Here is an 18,387-nt window from a genome sequence, read left to right on the forward strand (position 1 = left end):
GGCCTCAAATTTCCTTATTTGATAACTACCTCAAAGAGTAATGAGGCCCAAAAGGAATCATGCACAACAAGCACTTTAAAAAATTTTAGCTACTCCATAGATGTCTGCTATTATTATCTTCACTAATTTGAGAATGGCTAATTTTGTCCCAGCCAGCTAAGGATAACTATAGTTATCTAATTGTAAGCCACTCTCACACTTAAATGATAAGCATTTCTTTACTTATAAATACTTTTGAGTACAAATTAAAAGAAAAACAAACAAAAACCAGAGAGACTAGAGTGTAAGAAATATTTCTACTTTATATGCAAACTGCATTGTGGTGGTTAACCTATATACCTAATATAAAGAACTACATTTAAATTAAATAGTTGTTGTTTTTGTTTTTAACCCTTATCTTCTTCTTTAATCAATACTGTTTATTGGTTCCAAGGCAAAAGAGTGGTAAGGGCTAGGCAATGGGGATTAAGTGACTTGCCCAGGGTCACACAGCTAGGAAGTGTCTGAGGCTAGATTTTGGGCCTTGGACCTATTGTCTCTAGGTCTAGCTCTCAATCCACTGAGCTATCCAGCTGTCCCCAAAAGTAAGTATTCTTGGTGTATCTTCTGATATGTTTCCAGCCATGAAATTTTTCATACAATTGGAAATTCAGAATTTTGGAAACTTCAGAAGAAATACTAGATAGAACTACATATTTTTTATAAATTAAATTTATCATCCTCAAACTAAAACAAAAACTACTTAGACGGATTCATATTATTCCTTTACATGTGCTCTTACTTTCTTCTAAGTGAAACATACCTGTGATTTTTACTCCTTCCTTGGTTTCAGTGGGTACACCAACACCAAACTCGTTTTCTCCAGAGACCCTGAAGTAGTAAACTGCTCCCTCCTGCAGGTTGGACACTTTGTAGGAAAGTCTATTGCAATTGTTAGTCACAGTGACCCATGCTTTCTTACTGGCCTCTCGTTTTTCTATATGATAATTTTTCACAGGAGCACCACCATCATTTTCAGGAACATCCCAGGATAGCACTGCAGATTCTTTGGTTACATCTTTAACATTAATATTAGCTGGAGGTCCAGGGGAATCAAGAACTTTGACAACTAAAGTCAATGAAGCAGCATTCAAAATATTCTGAATTGTTAATGTGTATTTTCCAGAGTCATTTCTGTTGGCATTTTCAATGGTAAGCGATGTACGGGTGTCTGTAGAATCAATACTAGCTCTAGTTCGGAGATCAGTATCTGGCTTACTCCATATCACATTAGGTATTGGTCTTCCTCGGAAAGGCACAGTCATTGTAAATGAAGAACCAGCCTTTACAATCAATGTCTTCTTCATCTCACTGTCAAGGTCAAATACAGGTTCTTCTTCTCTTTCCTTAGCTACCTGAGGATCTGAGCTCTCACTTGGGTCACTAGCACCAACCTTATTTATTGATCTTACTCTGAAGACATATTCAGTCCCGGATGTTAATCCACTTACTGTATATTCAGTGCCCCTTAAGCTCTGGATAGCAACTGACCAGTCTGTTTCATCAGATTTCTTATATTCTACTGTGTATCCAGTAACTGGGGCTCCTCCATCAAACAAAGGCTTAATCCAGCCAATAGTTATATTTGTTTTTCCTGAGTCCACAATTTTAGGTTTAGATGGAGGAGAAGGTAAGAAGACTGGATCTTCTGCTCGAACCAAAGGTGATGTTTCACTTGGAAGGCTCAGACCAGCAGCATTTTCTGCATAGACTCGATATTCGTATTCACATCCTTCCCGAAGTCCTGTTGATTTTACTCTTAGATCATAAACTGGTTTTTTGTTTACACGAACCCATCGCAAGCTGTTTTTCTCCCGACGTTCAATTATGTACCCAGAGATATCACTACCTCCATCACTCTCAGGTCTTGACCAGCATAAGGTCATGAAATCTTTGGTCACAGATGTGATCTCCAACGATGTGGGTGGATCAGGAATGGTAAATGGATCAAGTGCCTTTACAGCCACACTCTCTAGGGGCTCACCCACACCATATTTATTAACACCAATGACTCTAAATATATATTCGTTGCCTCTAAGTAGTTTGGTTACTTTACAAGATGTTGTTCTTAACTCTTCTTCACAAATTGTCCATGCAAGTCGGCTTGTCTCACGTTTTTCTACAATATAATAGTCAATATCTGCACCACCATCTTCTTGGGGAGGTCCCCAGGAAAGTGAACATTTCTCAGCAGTAAGGCCATTTATTTCTAGAGGTCCTGCTGGTGGCCCAGGTCTATCAAGGACCTTGCAGTTAACAGCCATAGACCGAGTTCCTGCAACATTTTTGAGAGTTAACACGTATTGACCAGTGTCTCGCCTCACACAGTCCTTTACTGTTAACAAAGTTGTGCTGTCTGTTGAAACAATTTCAATCTTTGCTCTTTCTTCAATCTCCTTGCCATCCTTTGACCAGGAAATTACTGGTAGAGGTCGCCCTGAAATGTCTGCATTGATTTTAAGGACCTCTCCAGCTTTGACTACAATAATGTCTCGGAATCTAACATCCATCATTATTCTTGGGGCCTCAATATCATCTTTTACTGTAATAGGTCCAGTTGATTCAGAGGGCTCACTAACGGAGTCAGCAGCATTCCTTGCAAAAACACGGAATTCATAACGCTGATCTTCTGTAAGTTCAGTTACCTCAAAATAAGTTTCTTGTACATTAGTAAAGTTGCATTTCAACCACCGCCCATCTGGCAGTTCTCTGCGCTCAATGAGGTAACCTGTGATTTTAGCTCCACCATCATATCGAGGTTTAGCCCACTTAAGTGAGACTGATTTTCTAGTAATATTTGTAACTTCTGGTTGGCCAGGAGGATCACAAGGATCTCTTGCAGGGACTGGCTCACATGCTTTACTGCATTTACCAATTCCTGCAATATTCTCAGCATATACTCGATACTCATACATTAGTCCTTCATCAAGACCAGAAACTTTCATCTGTGTGTCAGTAATGAGAGTTTTGTTTACTTTTGTCCAAAGAATACTACTTCTTTCTTTATGTTCAAGGTGATATCCAATTACTTGGCTTCCTCCATCATTAACTGGCACTTGCCAACTTACAATCATGGTGGACTTGGTGGCATGTACAACTTTTGGTGTTCCAGGAGGACCTGGGGGACTGAATGGATATTCTGCAATGACAGGCGATGATTCACTATAAGTACTCTTACCATAACGGTTCTCTGCACAAACACGGAACTGATATTCACTTCCTGTTGTCAGGCGAATTATCTTAATGGATGTCCTTGCAACTGCTTGGGATACTACTTGCCATGTTGTAGAAGTAGTATCTCTTTTCTCAACAATATAATTGCTAATTTGGCAGCCACCATCATATTCTGGAGGATTCCAAGATATTGTTACATTGTCAGAGCTAACTTCATCAATATGTATAGGTCCTGGAGGTCCTGGTCTGTCAAGGACAATTACAGTAATAGACACAGTTGTAGTTCCAGCACTGTTTGAAACAGATAATTCATATTTTCCAACATCTTCTCTTGAAGCTTCCTTGATAATTAATGAAGTTACTGTCTTTGATGATTGAACATTTACTCTAGTTGTCTCTTTTAAGGTTTGCCCATCTTTTTTCCAGCTTACAGTAGGCACAGGTCTCCCAGAAAATGGCACATCGATCTTGAGTTGGTCTCCAGCCTTAACATTGAAAGTGTTGAAAGGAAGCTCAACTGAAGGCTTAATTTCAATATCTTTTGCAACTACTGGCACTCCAAGCTGTCTGGGGTCACTTTTCCCTTTTTCATTAACTGCAGCCACCCTAAAAGTATACTCTTCCCCAGTAGTCAGACCAGATATAGTGGCTTCTAGGGTTTTTACATGTGTGCAAGTGCTCCATTTCTCACTTCCTTTAGTTTGCATTTCTACTACATAACCAGTAATTTTACTGCCCCCATCACTTTCTGGTTTTTCCCACTTAATGGTAGCAGTGTTACGTGTCACATCAACAAGAGTAACTCTTCCAGGTGGGAGGGGTGGTTCAGACACTTTAACTGGTTCTTTTGTTTCAGCTGGCAAACCAATCCCATATTCATTGGAAGCCAAGACACGGAAGAAGTAAGTACATCCTTCCTGGAGATTTTCAATTTTGAAAGTGGTCTTAGTGCAGTTGTTTGTAATTGTGGCATATGCTTTTCTTGTAGATTCTCGTTTTTCAACAATGTAGTTTGTAATTTTAGCTCCACCATCAATGAGTGGTGGTTCCCAAGATAATGTTACTGAATCTTTCTTCACTTCTCTCACAGTCAGATTCACAGGTGCGCTTGGTGAATCCAGAACTCTGACATTAACAAAAGCTGTTTTGGAGCCACTGTTATTTTCTAGAGTCAGGTTATATCTACCACTGTCAAATCTGGTAACATTATCAATAACCAACATTGTATAGGAGCTGGTGACCTCAATCTGGGCTCTCTCAGTAAGAGTGCCTTCAGCTTTTTCCCATTTGACTTCAGGTTCTGGCCTGCCTTTGATGGTAACAAATAATCTCAGGGTAGCACTTGCACGGAGAATGACAACCTTTCTTAGATCGGCATCAAGTTCAATTTCAGGAGGCTCAATCCTTTCGGCAGCAACAACTGATCCAGGTATGGTTGCAGGTTCACCAACACCTTCTGAGTTAATGGCACATATGCGGAAGTTATACTCACTATTCTCTTTAAGTTTAGTAACAGTGAACTGCTTTCCTTGTAGTCCTGATGGTGGTGTACATGTTGTCCATTCATCAGCAGCAGCCTCCTTGACTTCCACAACATAGCCCTTAACAGGAGCACCACCATCATATATAGGCTTATTCCATGCCAGGGATACTGAAGATCTTGATGTATCTGTTACTTTAGGATTGCTTGGTGGACCTGGTGGATACAAGGCATCACATGCACGATAGAAAACAGATGGCTCACTAAATTCACCCAAACCAGCTGCATTTTCAGCTGCTACTCTGAATTCATAGGAGTGCCCTTCTGTAAGTCCAGTCACTCTGAATCGCAGATCTGTTAGTGTTTTCTTATTGCACTTGGTCCACCTGATGCCATCTTTGTCACGCTTTTCAAGTATATAGCCCTCAATTTCAGCTCCACCATCATCTACTGGACGTGCCCATGTTACTATCATTGAATCTTTAGTAATTGCTGAGACTTCAGGTACTGAAGGAGGACCTGGTGGCTTGTATGGATTACAGGCTATGACAGGTTCAGATTCCAGTGGCTCTCCAATTCCATATTTGTTCACAGCCATGACACGGAAAATATACTCATTGCCGGGAAGAAGTTTAGTAACTTTATAGTTCAGGGCCTGTACTTCATTTGAAACCTGGGTCCAGGATAGTCTGCTTGTTTCTCTCTTCTCAATGATATAATGAGAAATATTAGCACCACCATCTTGAAGAGGTGGGTTCCATGCCAAGTAACATTTTTCTGCAGTAACTCCTGAAACTTTCAGAGGTGGTTCAGGAGGCCCTGGCCTATCAAGTACTTTTACAGTTATTGGTATAGACTTTGTACCACCAACATTACTGAGCTTTAAGATATACTGTCCACCATCAGTTCTTATGCAGTCTTTGACAACAAGAGTTGTTTTTTGTATAGTAGATTTAATTTCCATTCTGGCTGTTGCTTCCTCAAGCTCCTTTCCATCTTTTATCCACACAATATCAGGTATAGGCTTACCACGGATGTCAGCTTCCAGAACAAACGTTTCTCCTGCACGAACAACAATTACATCTTTGTATTTTGGGTCCAAGGAAGCATTTGGTGCATCAATTTCATCTCTAGCAGTAATTGCACCAGTGCTTTCTGAAGGCTCACTAAAGTTTCCAGCTGCATTTCTTGCAATTACTCTAAATTCATATCTTTGGTCTTCTACAAGTCCACTCACTGTAAATTCTGTTTCTAGCACATTGGTAAAGCTGGCTTTCATCCAACGACCATCAGGTAGATCTTTCTTTTCAACAATATAGCCTGTTATTTTGCTACCACCATCATAAGCAGGTTTTTTCCATTTCAATGTGACAAAGTTTCTTGTAATAACAATGGCTTCAGGGCGACCAGGTGGGTCACATGGATCACGAGCAACAAAGCATTCAGATACTTTGCTAGGTTTTCCAATGCCAACAATATTTTCAGCAGAAACTTTGAACTCATACTCAAGGCCTTCATCAAGTCCAGTTGTTTTAAACTTGGTGTCTTGAATGGGGATTTTGTTTAATTTCACCCAAAGAATGCTGTTCTTTTCTTTCTGTTCAAGATGGTAGCCAATAACTTTGCTCCCACCATCATTGACTGGCTCGTGCCACTGTACAAGCATTTGATCTTTTGAGATTGATGTCACAAAAGGAGTTCCAGGTGGCCCAGGCTCTTTAAATGGATATTGTACAACAATTGGTTTAGAATCTAGTGAAGGACTCATTCCATATCTGTTTTCAGCAAAAATTCTGAACTGATATTCAGTGCCTGTTTTAAGTTTGGTTATTTTAATTGTTGTTCTTGCAACTGTTGCTGATACCATTTGCCAGGTGGTAGTGGTTGTGTCACGTTTCTCTACAATATAATTGCTTATTTGACAGCCACCAGTGTATATGGGTGGTTCCCAGGATATGACTACAAAGTCTGCACTAACTTCATCAAAGCGAACAGGTCCAACTGGTGGTCCAGGTTTTTCCAAAACTATTATGCTAAGATCTTCTGTTGTTGTGCCTGCACTGTTTGATGCTGTTATCGTGTATTTTCCAAAGTCATCTTTGTTGCTTTCTTTAATGTGTAAAATAGTTGATGTAGCTGTTTCTTCAACATTTACTCTAGTTGTCTGTTTAAGAGTCTCCCCATCTTTTACCCAAGAAACTTTAGGCCTAGGCCGACCTATAACTGGTATTTCTATCTTAAGGTCTTCTCCAGCCTGGACACTGTATGTGTTAAAAGGCAACTTAAAACTTGGTTGTATAGTCAAATCCCTAGCTATGACAGGAACACCCAGGACTCTTGGATCACTTTTTCCTTTTTCATTATAAGCCTTGACTCGGAACTGATATTCCTGCCCAGAACTCAGCCCAGAAATAACTGCATTGCAAACTTTGGATTCAGCAACAACACTCCATTTTTCTGTTCCTTTTGGTTGCATTTCAACCACATATCCCAAAACTCTGCTACCTCCATCATGTTCAGGTTTCTCCCACATAAGTGATGCACTGGTTTGAGACACATCGGTTAGTGTAACCTTTCCAGGTGGTGAAGGAGGCTCAGCTGCTTTCACGGCATCAAGAGTTTCCACTGGAACACCAACTCCAAATTCATTTTCTGCCATAACTCTGAAGTAATAAATGGCTCCTTCAGTAAGATTTTCAACTTTGAAATTTGTTTTGTTGCATTTAGCACTTACGTTAGCATATGCCTTTCGGGTTGATTCTCGCTTGTCGATTACATAGTTCTTAATCTTTGCACCACCATCAATGAGAGGTGGTTCCCAGACCAGTGTGACAGAATCTTTATTCACTTCTTTAACTGCCAAGTTTTGTGGAGGTCCTGGAGTATCTAGGACTTTTACAGTAACAAATGCAGATTTGGATCCACTACTATTTTCCAGTTTAAGGATGTATTTCCCAGCATCATTTCTATCACAGTTATCTATTGATAACTGGGTATAGTTTAAGCCTTTTTCAATTTGAACCTTATCAGTAAATTCACCTTCCTCTCTAGACCAAGTAATATCAGGTGTTGGCCTGCCTTTGAATGGAATGTGAATTCTAGCAGACCCACCAGCTCTGACTACTATTCCTTTCCTCAATTCTGAGTCAAGGTCAAGTTCAGGGGGCTCAAGTTTATCTTCTGGTTTCACAGTACCAGGAAGTGATGCAGGTTCACCTAAACCAACTTTATTGAGAGCACAAACCCGTATCTTATATTCCTGATGTTCAATAAGCTTTGAAATCTCAAATCGAGTGACTCTCAGGCCAGTCTGTGGTGTAACTACTTTCCATTCATCTTCATCTGCTTTACAGATCTCTACTAAGTATCCCAGGATTTCACTGCCACCATCATAAATGGGTTTGCTCCATGCAAGTGTAATTGAATTTTTGGTAGTATCTACAAGGTGGGCATTGGTGGGTGGGCCAGGTTTGAATACAGGATCACAAGCCTTATAATAAACTGTAGCCTGACTTGGTTCTCCAACTCCAGCAGCATTTTCTGCAGATACTCTAAATTCATATTCATGATCTTCTGTCAAGCCGGTAACTCTTAATCGCAAATCTGTAATTCGCCTCTTATTACATTTTATCCATCTTATGCCACTTCTGTCCCTTTTTTCTACAATATAACCAATAATCTCACTTCCACCATCACTATCTGGACGGTTCCAGCAGACTGTCATGGAATCCTTGGCAATGTTTGTTACTTCTAAACTCTTTGGTGGACCAGGAAGCACAAATGGATTTTTCATTAGTACTGGTGCAGATTCCAAAGGCTCACCGACTCCATATTTGTTAACAGCCATTACACGGAAAATATATTCATTTCCTTCTAAAAGTTTGGTTACTTTCAAAGTATTAGTTACAACTTCTGGAGCAACGACAGTCCAAGCAAGTCGGCTGGTTTCTCTTTTTTCAACAATGTAGTGAGAAATGTCACTGCCACCATCTTGAAGGGGTGGAGACCAGGCTAATGAGCATTTTTCAGAAGTCACTCCAGTTACCTGAATAGGACCTTCTGGAGGCCCTGGTCTGTCTAATACTTTTACATTTACTGGGAATGACTTAGAACCTGCAACATTGGAAGCTCTTAAAATATACTGTCCACCATCAATTCTAATGGCATCTTTTATAATGACAAGTGCTTTGAAATCTGTATTCTTTATTTCACATCTAGCTGATTCTTCAACTTCTTTATCTCCTTTCAACCACTCAATGGTAGGTAGGGGCTTTCCATAGACATCAGCCTCAAGTCTGAATGTTTCTCCAGCATTGACCACAATTGTGTCTCTGTATTTTGGATCCATGGAAATTCTTGGAAGTTCAACTTCATCTTTGGCTGTTATAGCTCCAGTGCTGTCAGAGGGCTTACTGACTGCACCTGCAGCATTCTTTGCAATAACTCTGAATTCATACTTTTCATTTTCAGTAAGGCCAGTGACAGTGAATTGGGTTTCAATGACATTTGTGAAACTGGCTTTCATCCAGCGACCCTCAGGCAAATCTCGCTTTTCAACAATATAGCCTGTGATCATGCTTCCACCGTCATACACAGGCTTTGTCCACTGCAGAGTAATTTCATTTCTTTTGACCATGACTGCTTCTGGAGTTCCTGGGGGGTCGCAGGGGTCACGGGCTACATAACATTCTGAACTTTTGCTTGCTTTGCCTATGCCAACAATATTTTCAGCATACACTCTGAATTCATATTCAATCCCTTCTTCAAGATTAAGTGCCTTAAACTGGGTGTCATGGATAATAGTTTTGTTGACCTTTGTCCACAAAATACTGTTTCTTTCCTTTCTTTCAAGGTGGTAACCAATGACTGGACTGCCCCCATTATTAATTGGTTCATGCCACTGCACAACCATAGAATCTTTAGAAATGGCATTAACAAATGGTGTGCCAGGAGGGCCTGGCTCTTTGTAGGGATATTGGGCTACAACAGGATCAGATTCTAAGGCAAAACTTTGTCCATATCTGTTTTCAGCAAATATTCTGAATTGGTATTCTGTGCCGGTTTTCAGCTTAGTTACTTTTAAGGTTGTTCTTGCAACTGTACCAGAAACAAGTTCCCATACTGTAGAGGTTGTATCTCTCTTCTGAACAATATAGTTAGTGATTTGGCAACCACCTGTATATAGTGGAGGATTCCAAGACAATGTGATACTTTCAGCACTGACTTCATCAAATTTCACAGGACCTCTTGGTGGATCAGGCTTATCTAGAGTTATAATTTCAATGGATGCAGATTTCTGTCCAACAACATTAGCAACTGTGATCCCATACATTCCACCATCTTCCTTGTGGGTTTCTTTAATGCTAAGCACAGTAAGGTCTGGCAAATCAGTAACATTAAGCCTTGTTGTCTGTTTTAGTGGTTGGCCATCTTTTGTCCAGGTAATGGCAGGCTTAGGACGTCCAGAAATTGGTACTTCTATCTTCAAATCCTGACCAACCTGGATACTATAACTGTTGAATGCAGGTCTTACATCTGGCTCAATAACCAGATCTTTGGCAATTACTGGAACAGCAAGGGACCTAGGATCACTTCTTCCCTTTTCATTCACAGCAACAACTCTAAATAGATATTCTTCTCCTTGGGTTAAGTTAGTAATTACTGCTTCCAGGTTCTTAACACGGGCACACTCTGACCATTTGTCACTGTGCTTAGCTTGCATTTCAACAATATATTGTATAATTTTGCTGCCACCATCATGCTCTGGCTTTGTCCAGCTTAGAGAAACACTGTTTCTGGTGACATCATCCACTGTGATTTTTCCTGGAGGTTGTGGAACTTCAGCAACTTTAATTGGGTCAGCAGTGCGGGCAGGAAGGCCAATACCATATTCATTTTCAGCAGTGACTCTAAAGTAGTAACTGCAGCCTTCTTGAAGTTGATCTATTTTCCACGAATTCTTATGGCAGTTTGTTACAACAGCAGCATAAGACTTCCTTGTAGCTTCACGTTTCTCAACTATATAATTTTTTATTTTGGATCCTCCATCCAACAAAGGTGGTTCCCATGTGATTGATACTGAGTCTTTAGTGATTTCAGTTACTTTAAGGTTAATAGGTGGACTTGGTGTATCTAAGACTCTCACAGTGACAAAGGCAGACTTTGTTCCACTACTATTTTCCAAGGTGAGAGTGTATTTTCCACTATCATATCTGTTCACATTTTCAAGGACAAGAGAGGTGAAGCTGGAAGTGACATCAATTAGAGCTGCATCCCGGATTTCACCATCCATCTTTCCCCACTTAACTTCTGGTGCAGGGCGACCTCTAATGGGAACAAATAATCTTAAGGAACCACCTGCTCTTATGTTTATCACTTTCCTTAATTCAAGATCGAGATCAATGTCTGGTGCTTCCAATTTTTCCTCAACTAAAATAGGTCCAGGTACATCAGCATGCTCTCCAACTCCAGCTTTATTAACAGCACAGATGCGGAAATTGTACTCATGTTTTTCCAATAACTTTTCTACCTCTATATTTGTTTTCTTGATTCCAGTAGGTGGAGTACACATTGTCCATTCCCCAACACTCACATCACATTTTTCAACAATGTATCCTTGGATTTCACTGCCACCATCATAAACTGGTTTGCTCCATGAGAGGAAAACTGAGGACCGTGTAACATCAGTGACTTTGGGGTTATTTGGTGGTCCTGGCTTATAAATAGGATCACAAGCTTTTTGGTAAGCAGAAGGTGGACTTGGTTCACTGAGACCAGCAGCATTTTCAGCTGAGACTCTAAATTCATAATCATGGTTTTCTATAAGTCCAGTTACTCTTAAACGCAATTCCCCAATCAGACGCTTATGGCATCTTGTCCATCGGATGCCTTCCTTATCCCGTTTTTCAAGGACGTAACCAAGAATTTCACTGCCACCATCAGATGCGGGCCTTTCCCATACAACAATCATTGAGTCTTTGGTCACTGTAGTAACTTCTGGTGCCTTTGGTGCATCTGGCACAACAAATGGGTTCTTGGCCATGACTGGCTCAGATTCAAGAGGTTCACCAACACCATATTTGTTTACAGCCATTATACGGAAAATATATTCATTTCCTTCTAGAAGTTTAGTCACTTTGCAACTAAGTGTTTGCACATTGGCATCAACTATAGTCCAAACTAAACGACTGGTTTCTCTTCTTTCCACGATGTAGTTTATGATATCACTACCACCATCTTGGAGTGGGGGCTTCCAAGCTAATGTGCATTTTTCAGCAGTAACTCCAGACACAACAACAGGTCCTTCAGGTGGTCCTGGCCTATCAAGAACTTTGACATTAACAGTAACTGATCTCTCTCCAGCAACATTTTTTGCTTTCAGTACATAATTACCACTATCAACACGAGCTGCTTCCTTTACATTGAGGCAGGTGGCAAAATCGGTACTTTTTATTTCCAAATGGGCAGTGTTTGAAAGTTCCTGATCACCTTTTGTCCACTGAATGGTTGGTACTGGTTTGCCATAAACATCGGCTTCAATCCTGAATGACTCACCAGCGTGGACTACAATTGTGTCTTTATATTTTGGATCCATACTTATACGTGGAGGGTCTACTTCATCTCTTGCTGTGATTGCTCCTGTGCTTTCAGATGGTTCACTAAATACTCCTGCCGCATTTCGTGCTATAACCCGGAACTCATATCTCTGATTTTCAACTAGGCCAGTTACTTCAAACTGAGTTTCAATAATATTAGTAAAACTGGCCTTCATCCAGCGGCCATCTGGTAACTCTTTCTTCTCAACGATATAGCCAGTGATTTTGCTTCCACCATCATAGGTAGGTTTCTTCCACTGAAGTGTCACAGAGTTCCTTGTGACAATGATTGCTTCTGGCCGACCTGGTGGATCGCATGGATCACGAGCTACATAGCACTCAGACACTTTACTAGGCTTGCCAATACCCACAATGTTTTCTGCACAGACTCTAAATTCATATTCAATTCCTTCTTCAAGGCCAGTTGTTTTAAACTTGGTCTGTGGAATAGGTGTTTTGTTCAACTTTACCCAGAGGATGCTATTTCTCTCTTTACGCTCTAAATGATAGCCAATAACTTTGCTACCACCATCATTGACTGGCTCATTCCATTGTACCTCCATAGAGTCTTTGGAAGAAGTTGTCACAAAAGGTGTTCCTGGAGGTCCAGGAACTTTGAATGGATATTGGGCTACAATAGGCTCTGAAGTGAGATAAGTACTTTTTCCATATCTGTTTTCAGCTGCAATTCTGAACTGATATTCACATCCAGTCTTCAGACGGCAGGCTTTTATTGTCGTTCTTGCAACAGTGGCTGACACAATTTGCCAAGTAGTTGTAGAAGTATCCCTTTTCTCTACAATATAATTATTGATGGAACTTCCACCGTCATATTTTGGGGGTTCCCAGGACAGAGTAATACTATCTGCAGTTACCTCATCCATTTTAACTGGTCCAGTAGGAGGCCCTGGTTTGTCAAGAACAATTATATTAAGGATTTCAGTGGCTTCACCTGCTGAGTTTGCAAGTTTAACCATATAATGTCCAACATCTTCCCGGCAGGCTTCCTTTATTGTCAACAGTGTGTTATTTTCTGTGCTTTCTGCATTGACTCTAGTAGTCTGTTTCAGAGGCAGATCATCTTTGTGCCAGGTCACAGTTGGAGTTGGACGTCCAATAAATGGGACATCAACTTTTAAGTCTTCACCTGCTAGCACTGTGAAAGTGTTAAATAACAGTTTGAAGGCTGGTGGGATGACAAGATCTTTGGCAATGACTGGCACGCTAAGTTGCCGAGGATCACTGATTCCCTTTTCATTCTGGGCTGAAACTCGGAATGAATACTCTTCACCCTGAATCAACCCAGTGATTGTGGCTTCTGTGACTTTGACTGTGGCACAGGTTGCCCACTTATCACTGCCTTTGCTCTGCATCTCCACAATGTAGCCTAGAATTCTACTTCCTCCATCATGCTCTGGTTTCTCCCAAGAGAGTGACACACTATTTCTGGTGACATCTAGCAAAGTTATCTTTCCTGGAGGAAGTGGTCTTTCTGATACTTTCACAGATTCTGCAGTTTCAGCGGGGAGTCCAATTCCATATTCATTTTCTGCCAGAACTCTAAAATAATAATTGCAACCTTCTTGAAGTTGGTCTACTTTCCAGGAGGTCTTATGGCAATTTGTTGCAACAGTTGAATATGCTTTTCTTGTGGATTCACGCTTTTCAACAATGTAGTTCTTTATCTTGGAGCCCCCATCTAAGAGTGGAGGTTCCCAAGTTAGTGTGACTGATGATTTAGTGACTTCTTTGATTTTCAAATCCTGGGGTGGTCCTGGTGTATCAAGTACTCTGACATTGACAAATGCTGTTTTGCTACCTGAGCTGTTTTCTACAGTTAGCATATATTTGCCACTATCAAATCTGTTGACATTTCCAACAATAAGCAAGGTATAAGAACTTGTTGATTCAATGCTAGCTTTATCTAAAGATTCTCCATGTTCTCTTGCCCATTTCACTTCTGGTGCTGGTCTTCCCTTTATAGGAACAAACAGTCTCAGGGTACAGCAAGCCCTTATTGTGACAACTTTACGGAGGTCAGCATCCAGTTCAATCTCTGGAGGCAGCATCCTTTCCTCAGCCTTTGGAGTTCCAGGAACAAGCGCAGGTTCACCAATTCCTTCAGAATTCATGGCATAGATACGGATTTTATATTCCTGATTTTCTTTGAGGTTGGTGATAGTATAAGAGGTTGCCTTGAGTCCTGCGGGTGGAGTGACAATCTTCCACTCATCTTCTTCAGGTAGTGCTATCTCAACCATATACCCTGTGATTTCTGAGCCACCATCATAGATTGGTTTATTCCAAGCAATTGAAATTGATGATCTGCTTGTATCTAGCACACGTGGATTTCCTGGTGGACCAGGCTTAAACACAGTATCACAAGCTTTATAAAATGGACTAGTAGCACTTGGTGCACTAATGCCAGCAGCATTTTCAGCCATGATCCTGTACTCATACTCATGTCCTTCAGTCAGTCCAGATACCTTAAATCTCAAGTCAGTGACAGCTCTTTTGTTGCATTTCACCCAACGTTGCCCAGATTTATCTCGGCGTTCTACAATGTAATTGATAATTTCACTTCCACCATCAGAATCAGGATGTCCCCAGCAGACAACCATAGAGTCCTTAGTTATAGCTGTAACTTCAGGATTTTTGGGTGGATCTGGGGGTCCATATGGGTTTACTGCAAGGACAGGTTCTGATTCGAGGGGCTCTCCTACCCCATATTTATTAACAGCCATAACACGGAACACATATTCATTGCCTTTCAATAATTTGGTAACCTTTAGTTTTGTTAGTTGTACATCAGAGGCTACATTTGTCCATGCCAATCTGCTGGTTTCACGCTTTTGTACTACATAGTAGTCAATACTAGCACCTCCATCATCTCGTGGAGGTAACCATGATAAAACACACTTTTCTGAAGTAACTTCAGTCACAGCCAAAGGTCCTTCAGGTGGGCCTGGTCTATCAAGAACTTTAACATTAAAAATGTGTTTGGCAAAACCACCAGGATTAGTAGCTGTTAGGACATAGGCCCCACTATCCCTTCTTGATGAATCTTTGTTAACCAGATTTGTGGAGAAATCTGCTGTTTTTATTTCTAATTTTGCTGTGCCTTCAAGTTCCTTTCCATCTTTGGTCCATTCCATTGTTGGTGGTGGGCGACCAGAAACATCTGCTTCAAGCTTAAATACTTCACCTGCTTTTAATGTGAGTGTGTCTTTGTACTTAACATCTACCATGATCCTTGGTGCTTCAATGTCATCCCTGCAGGTTATGGCATCTGAAGGCTCAGATGGCGGACTTATAGCACCAGCAGCGTTCTTGGCAATCACACGGAATTCATATGCGGCATCCTCTGTTAAGCCACTGACCGTGAATTCATTCTCCAAAATATTGCTGAAGTTCGCTTTCAGCCAACGACCATTGGGCAGATCTCTTTTTTCAACAATGTAGCTAGTGATCTTGAATCCTCCAGTATATTCAGGTTTAGCCCATTTAAGTGTTACGGTATGTCTGGTGATATTGAGAGGAATTGGCTTCCCAGGTGGGTCAATAGGGTCTAAGGCAAGTGTAGGTTCAGATGGCTTGCTTGGTTTGCTTTTCCCAGCCATATTTTCTGCAATTACTCGGAACTCATAAGCAATGCCATCTGTTAGGCCACTTGATTTAAATATGTTCCCTGGCACCAATGCTTTACTCACAGTTTGCCAGAGAATACCATTTCTTTCTTTTCTTTCAACGTGATATCCTAAAATGGGACTTCCGCCATCCGTTAGAGGCTCATGCCAGCTAATGGTTATCGATTCTTTAGTGACTGCAGTGACCTGAGGAGTACCAGGAGGCCCAGGGACTTTAAACGGATAGTTGGCAACAACAGATGCCGAGGTGATGCCTGGTCCAACTCCATATCTGTTTTGAGCTTTTACACGGAACTGATATTCTACTCCAGTAGTAAGGCGAGTTGCTTTATAGGTAGTACGTATTACAGTAGTTGCTAATTCAACCCATGTGGTACTGTCAGTTTGACGCATTTCAACAACATAGTTGCTGATGGGTACTCCTCCATCATTCTCTGGAGGTTCCCAAGAGAAAGTTACAAAATCAGATGAAACTTCATCAAACTTGATCGGTCCAGTTGGTGGGCCTGGGATGTCATGCACCTGAATGGTGATGATATCTCCAACTTCCCCCACAATGTTCTTTGCTGTTAGTGGGTAAGGCCCACTATCGCTTCTTGTACATTCATTGATATTTAGTATGGTTGAAGTGGCAGTATTTTCAAAATTAACCCTTTGGGTTTGTTTAAGAAGTTGGTCTCCTTTTTTCCATGTGACAGTTGGTTTAGGTCGACCAAGCACTGGAATCTCAACCTTGATATTCTCACCAGCTCTGGCAATGACCAGTTTCTGGTAAATGCCACGAAGATCCAATTCTGGAAGCATCGTCTGCTCCTTAACAATGACTGGCCTGCTCTCTCTTGGGGCACTTCTCCCAGCACTATTCACTGCCATAACTTGGAAAGTATACTCTTCCCCTTCTGTTAAGTTCTTTACCACACATTCTAATCCCTTTACAGTTGTGATGTGAGTCCATTGGTCAGAGCCTTTTCTCTGGGCTTCAATCACATAGCCAGTGATTTTACTGCCTCCATCATGTTTTGGTTTAGGCCATGCCAGGCTGACAGTGCTCTTAGTGATGTCCATGATATTAAGGCTATCTGGTGGTGATGGTGCCTCTGAGGCCCTCACAGGCTCTGTGGTTTCTGTGGGTTCACCAACTCCATATTCATTTTCTGCCATCACTCTGAAGAAATATTCACACCCTTCCGATAAGCCAGTCACTTTATAGGTACACTTATGGCACTTGGTTGTGGCTGTAGAATATGATTTCCGTGTAGCTTCTCGTTTTTCTACGATGTAGTTTGTTATACGAGAGCCCCCGTCGATGAGAGGAAGGTCCCAGTGCAGGGTGACACTGTCCTTTGTGATCTCGGTGGGCCTCAGATTGAGCACAGGCCCAGGTGTATCCAAGACCTTGACATTGACAAAGCCACTTTTCTTACCAGCAGCATTTTCGATAGTCATCACAAATTTGCCAGTATCATATCTATTACACTCTGGAATAATCAGAAGAGTGAAGGATTCAGTGTTTTCAATGTTGGCCCGTGTTTTAAGGTCTATGCCATCTTTTGTCCAAGTGACTTCAGGAGCTGGACGGCCTTTAATCGGTACAAATATTCTAATACTTAGCCCTGCTCTCACAACAAGTGTTCGTCGAAGCTCTACATCTAATTCAAAATCAGGTGCCAATTCACGTTCTATGATTTCAACATTTGGAATCAATGCTGGCTCTCCAATGCCTGCATCATTCATGGCAAAAATTCTGAAATTATATTTTTCTTTTGTTTGAAGATCAGGAACAACAAATTCTGTGATCCTGAGAGCAGTTCCTGTTGTGTCTTTTATCCAGGCCTCATCTCCTTCTTTTTGATGCTCCACTATATAGCCTGTGATTTCAAGTCCACCATCATAATGTGGTTTGCCCCAAGCTAAAGAAGCAGATTTCTTTGTAGTATCAGTCACTCGTGCATTTGAAGGTGGTCCTGGTGGATCTGCAAAATCAATATGGAAACAAAAACACGTTAGTTTGCCTTTAAATATTTAATAATTAACTATATTTTTAAAATTGATAATAATTTAACATTTAGCACTCTGAAGATGATACCATATGATAAAGAAAAATACTAACATGCAGCATCTTTCATCAGTACTGAATTTGAAACATCACTTGGTGGGCCAATTCCTGCTCTATTTTCTGCACTAACACGGAATTCATATGTATTTCCTTCTTGAAGTCCTGTCACTTTGCATCTGAGATCAGACACAGGGGTCTTTGTTGCTCGCACCCATCGAAGACCTTTCTTTTCTCTCCTTTCCACATGGTATCCTGTGATTTCACAACCACCATCATCAATTGGTCTTTTCCAACTGACAGTGGCAGTGTTTTTAGTCACATTTGATACTTCTGGCTTGCCAGGAGGGCCAGGGGGGCCTGAAAAGGAAGAAGAATTTATGAAAAACACAGGTACAA

At 41.0% G+C, this 18,387-nt stretch overlaps 1 protein-coding gene across 20 annotated transcripts in view; it reads right to left on the minus strand.

The window, feature by feature from the left end:
* Positions 1-18,387, minus strand: part of TTN (titin) — a 327,039-nt gene that overhangs the window by 33,059 nt on the left and 275,593 nt on the right. For all 20 annotated transcript variants that reach the window (XM_056794077.1, XM_056794076.1, XM_056794075.1 and 17 more), the window contains 2 exons: positions 18,046-18,348; positions 803-17,908 (listed from right to left, as the gene is read on the minus strand). In XM_056794077.1, coding sequence (XP_056650055.1) covers positions 803-17,908; positions 18,046-18,348 — 17,409 coding nt within the window. The remainder of the gene's footprint in view (positions 1-802; positions 17,909-18,045; positions 18,349-18,387) is intronic.

Source organism: Monodelphis domestica, chromosome 4, assembly GCF_027887165.1.
Source record: "Monodelphis domestica isolate mMonDom1 chromosome 4, mMonDom1.pri, whole genome shotgun sequence".
In the NCBI taxonomy this organism is placed as follows: domain Eukaryota; kingdom Metazoa; phylum Chordata; class Mammalia; order Didelphimorphia; family Didelphidae; genus Monodelphis; species Monodelphis domestica.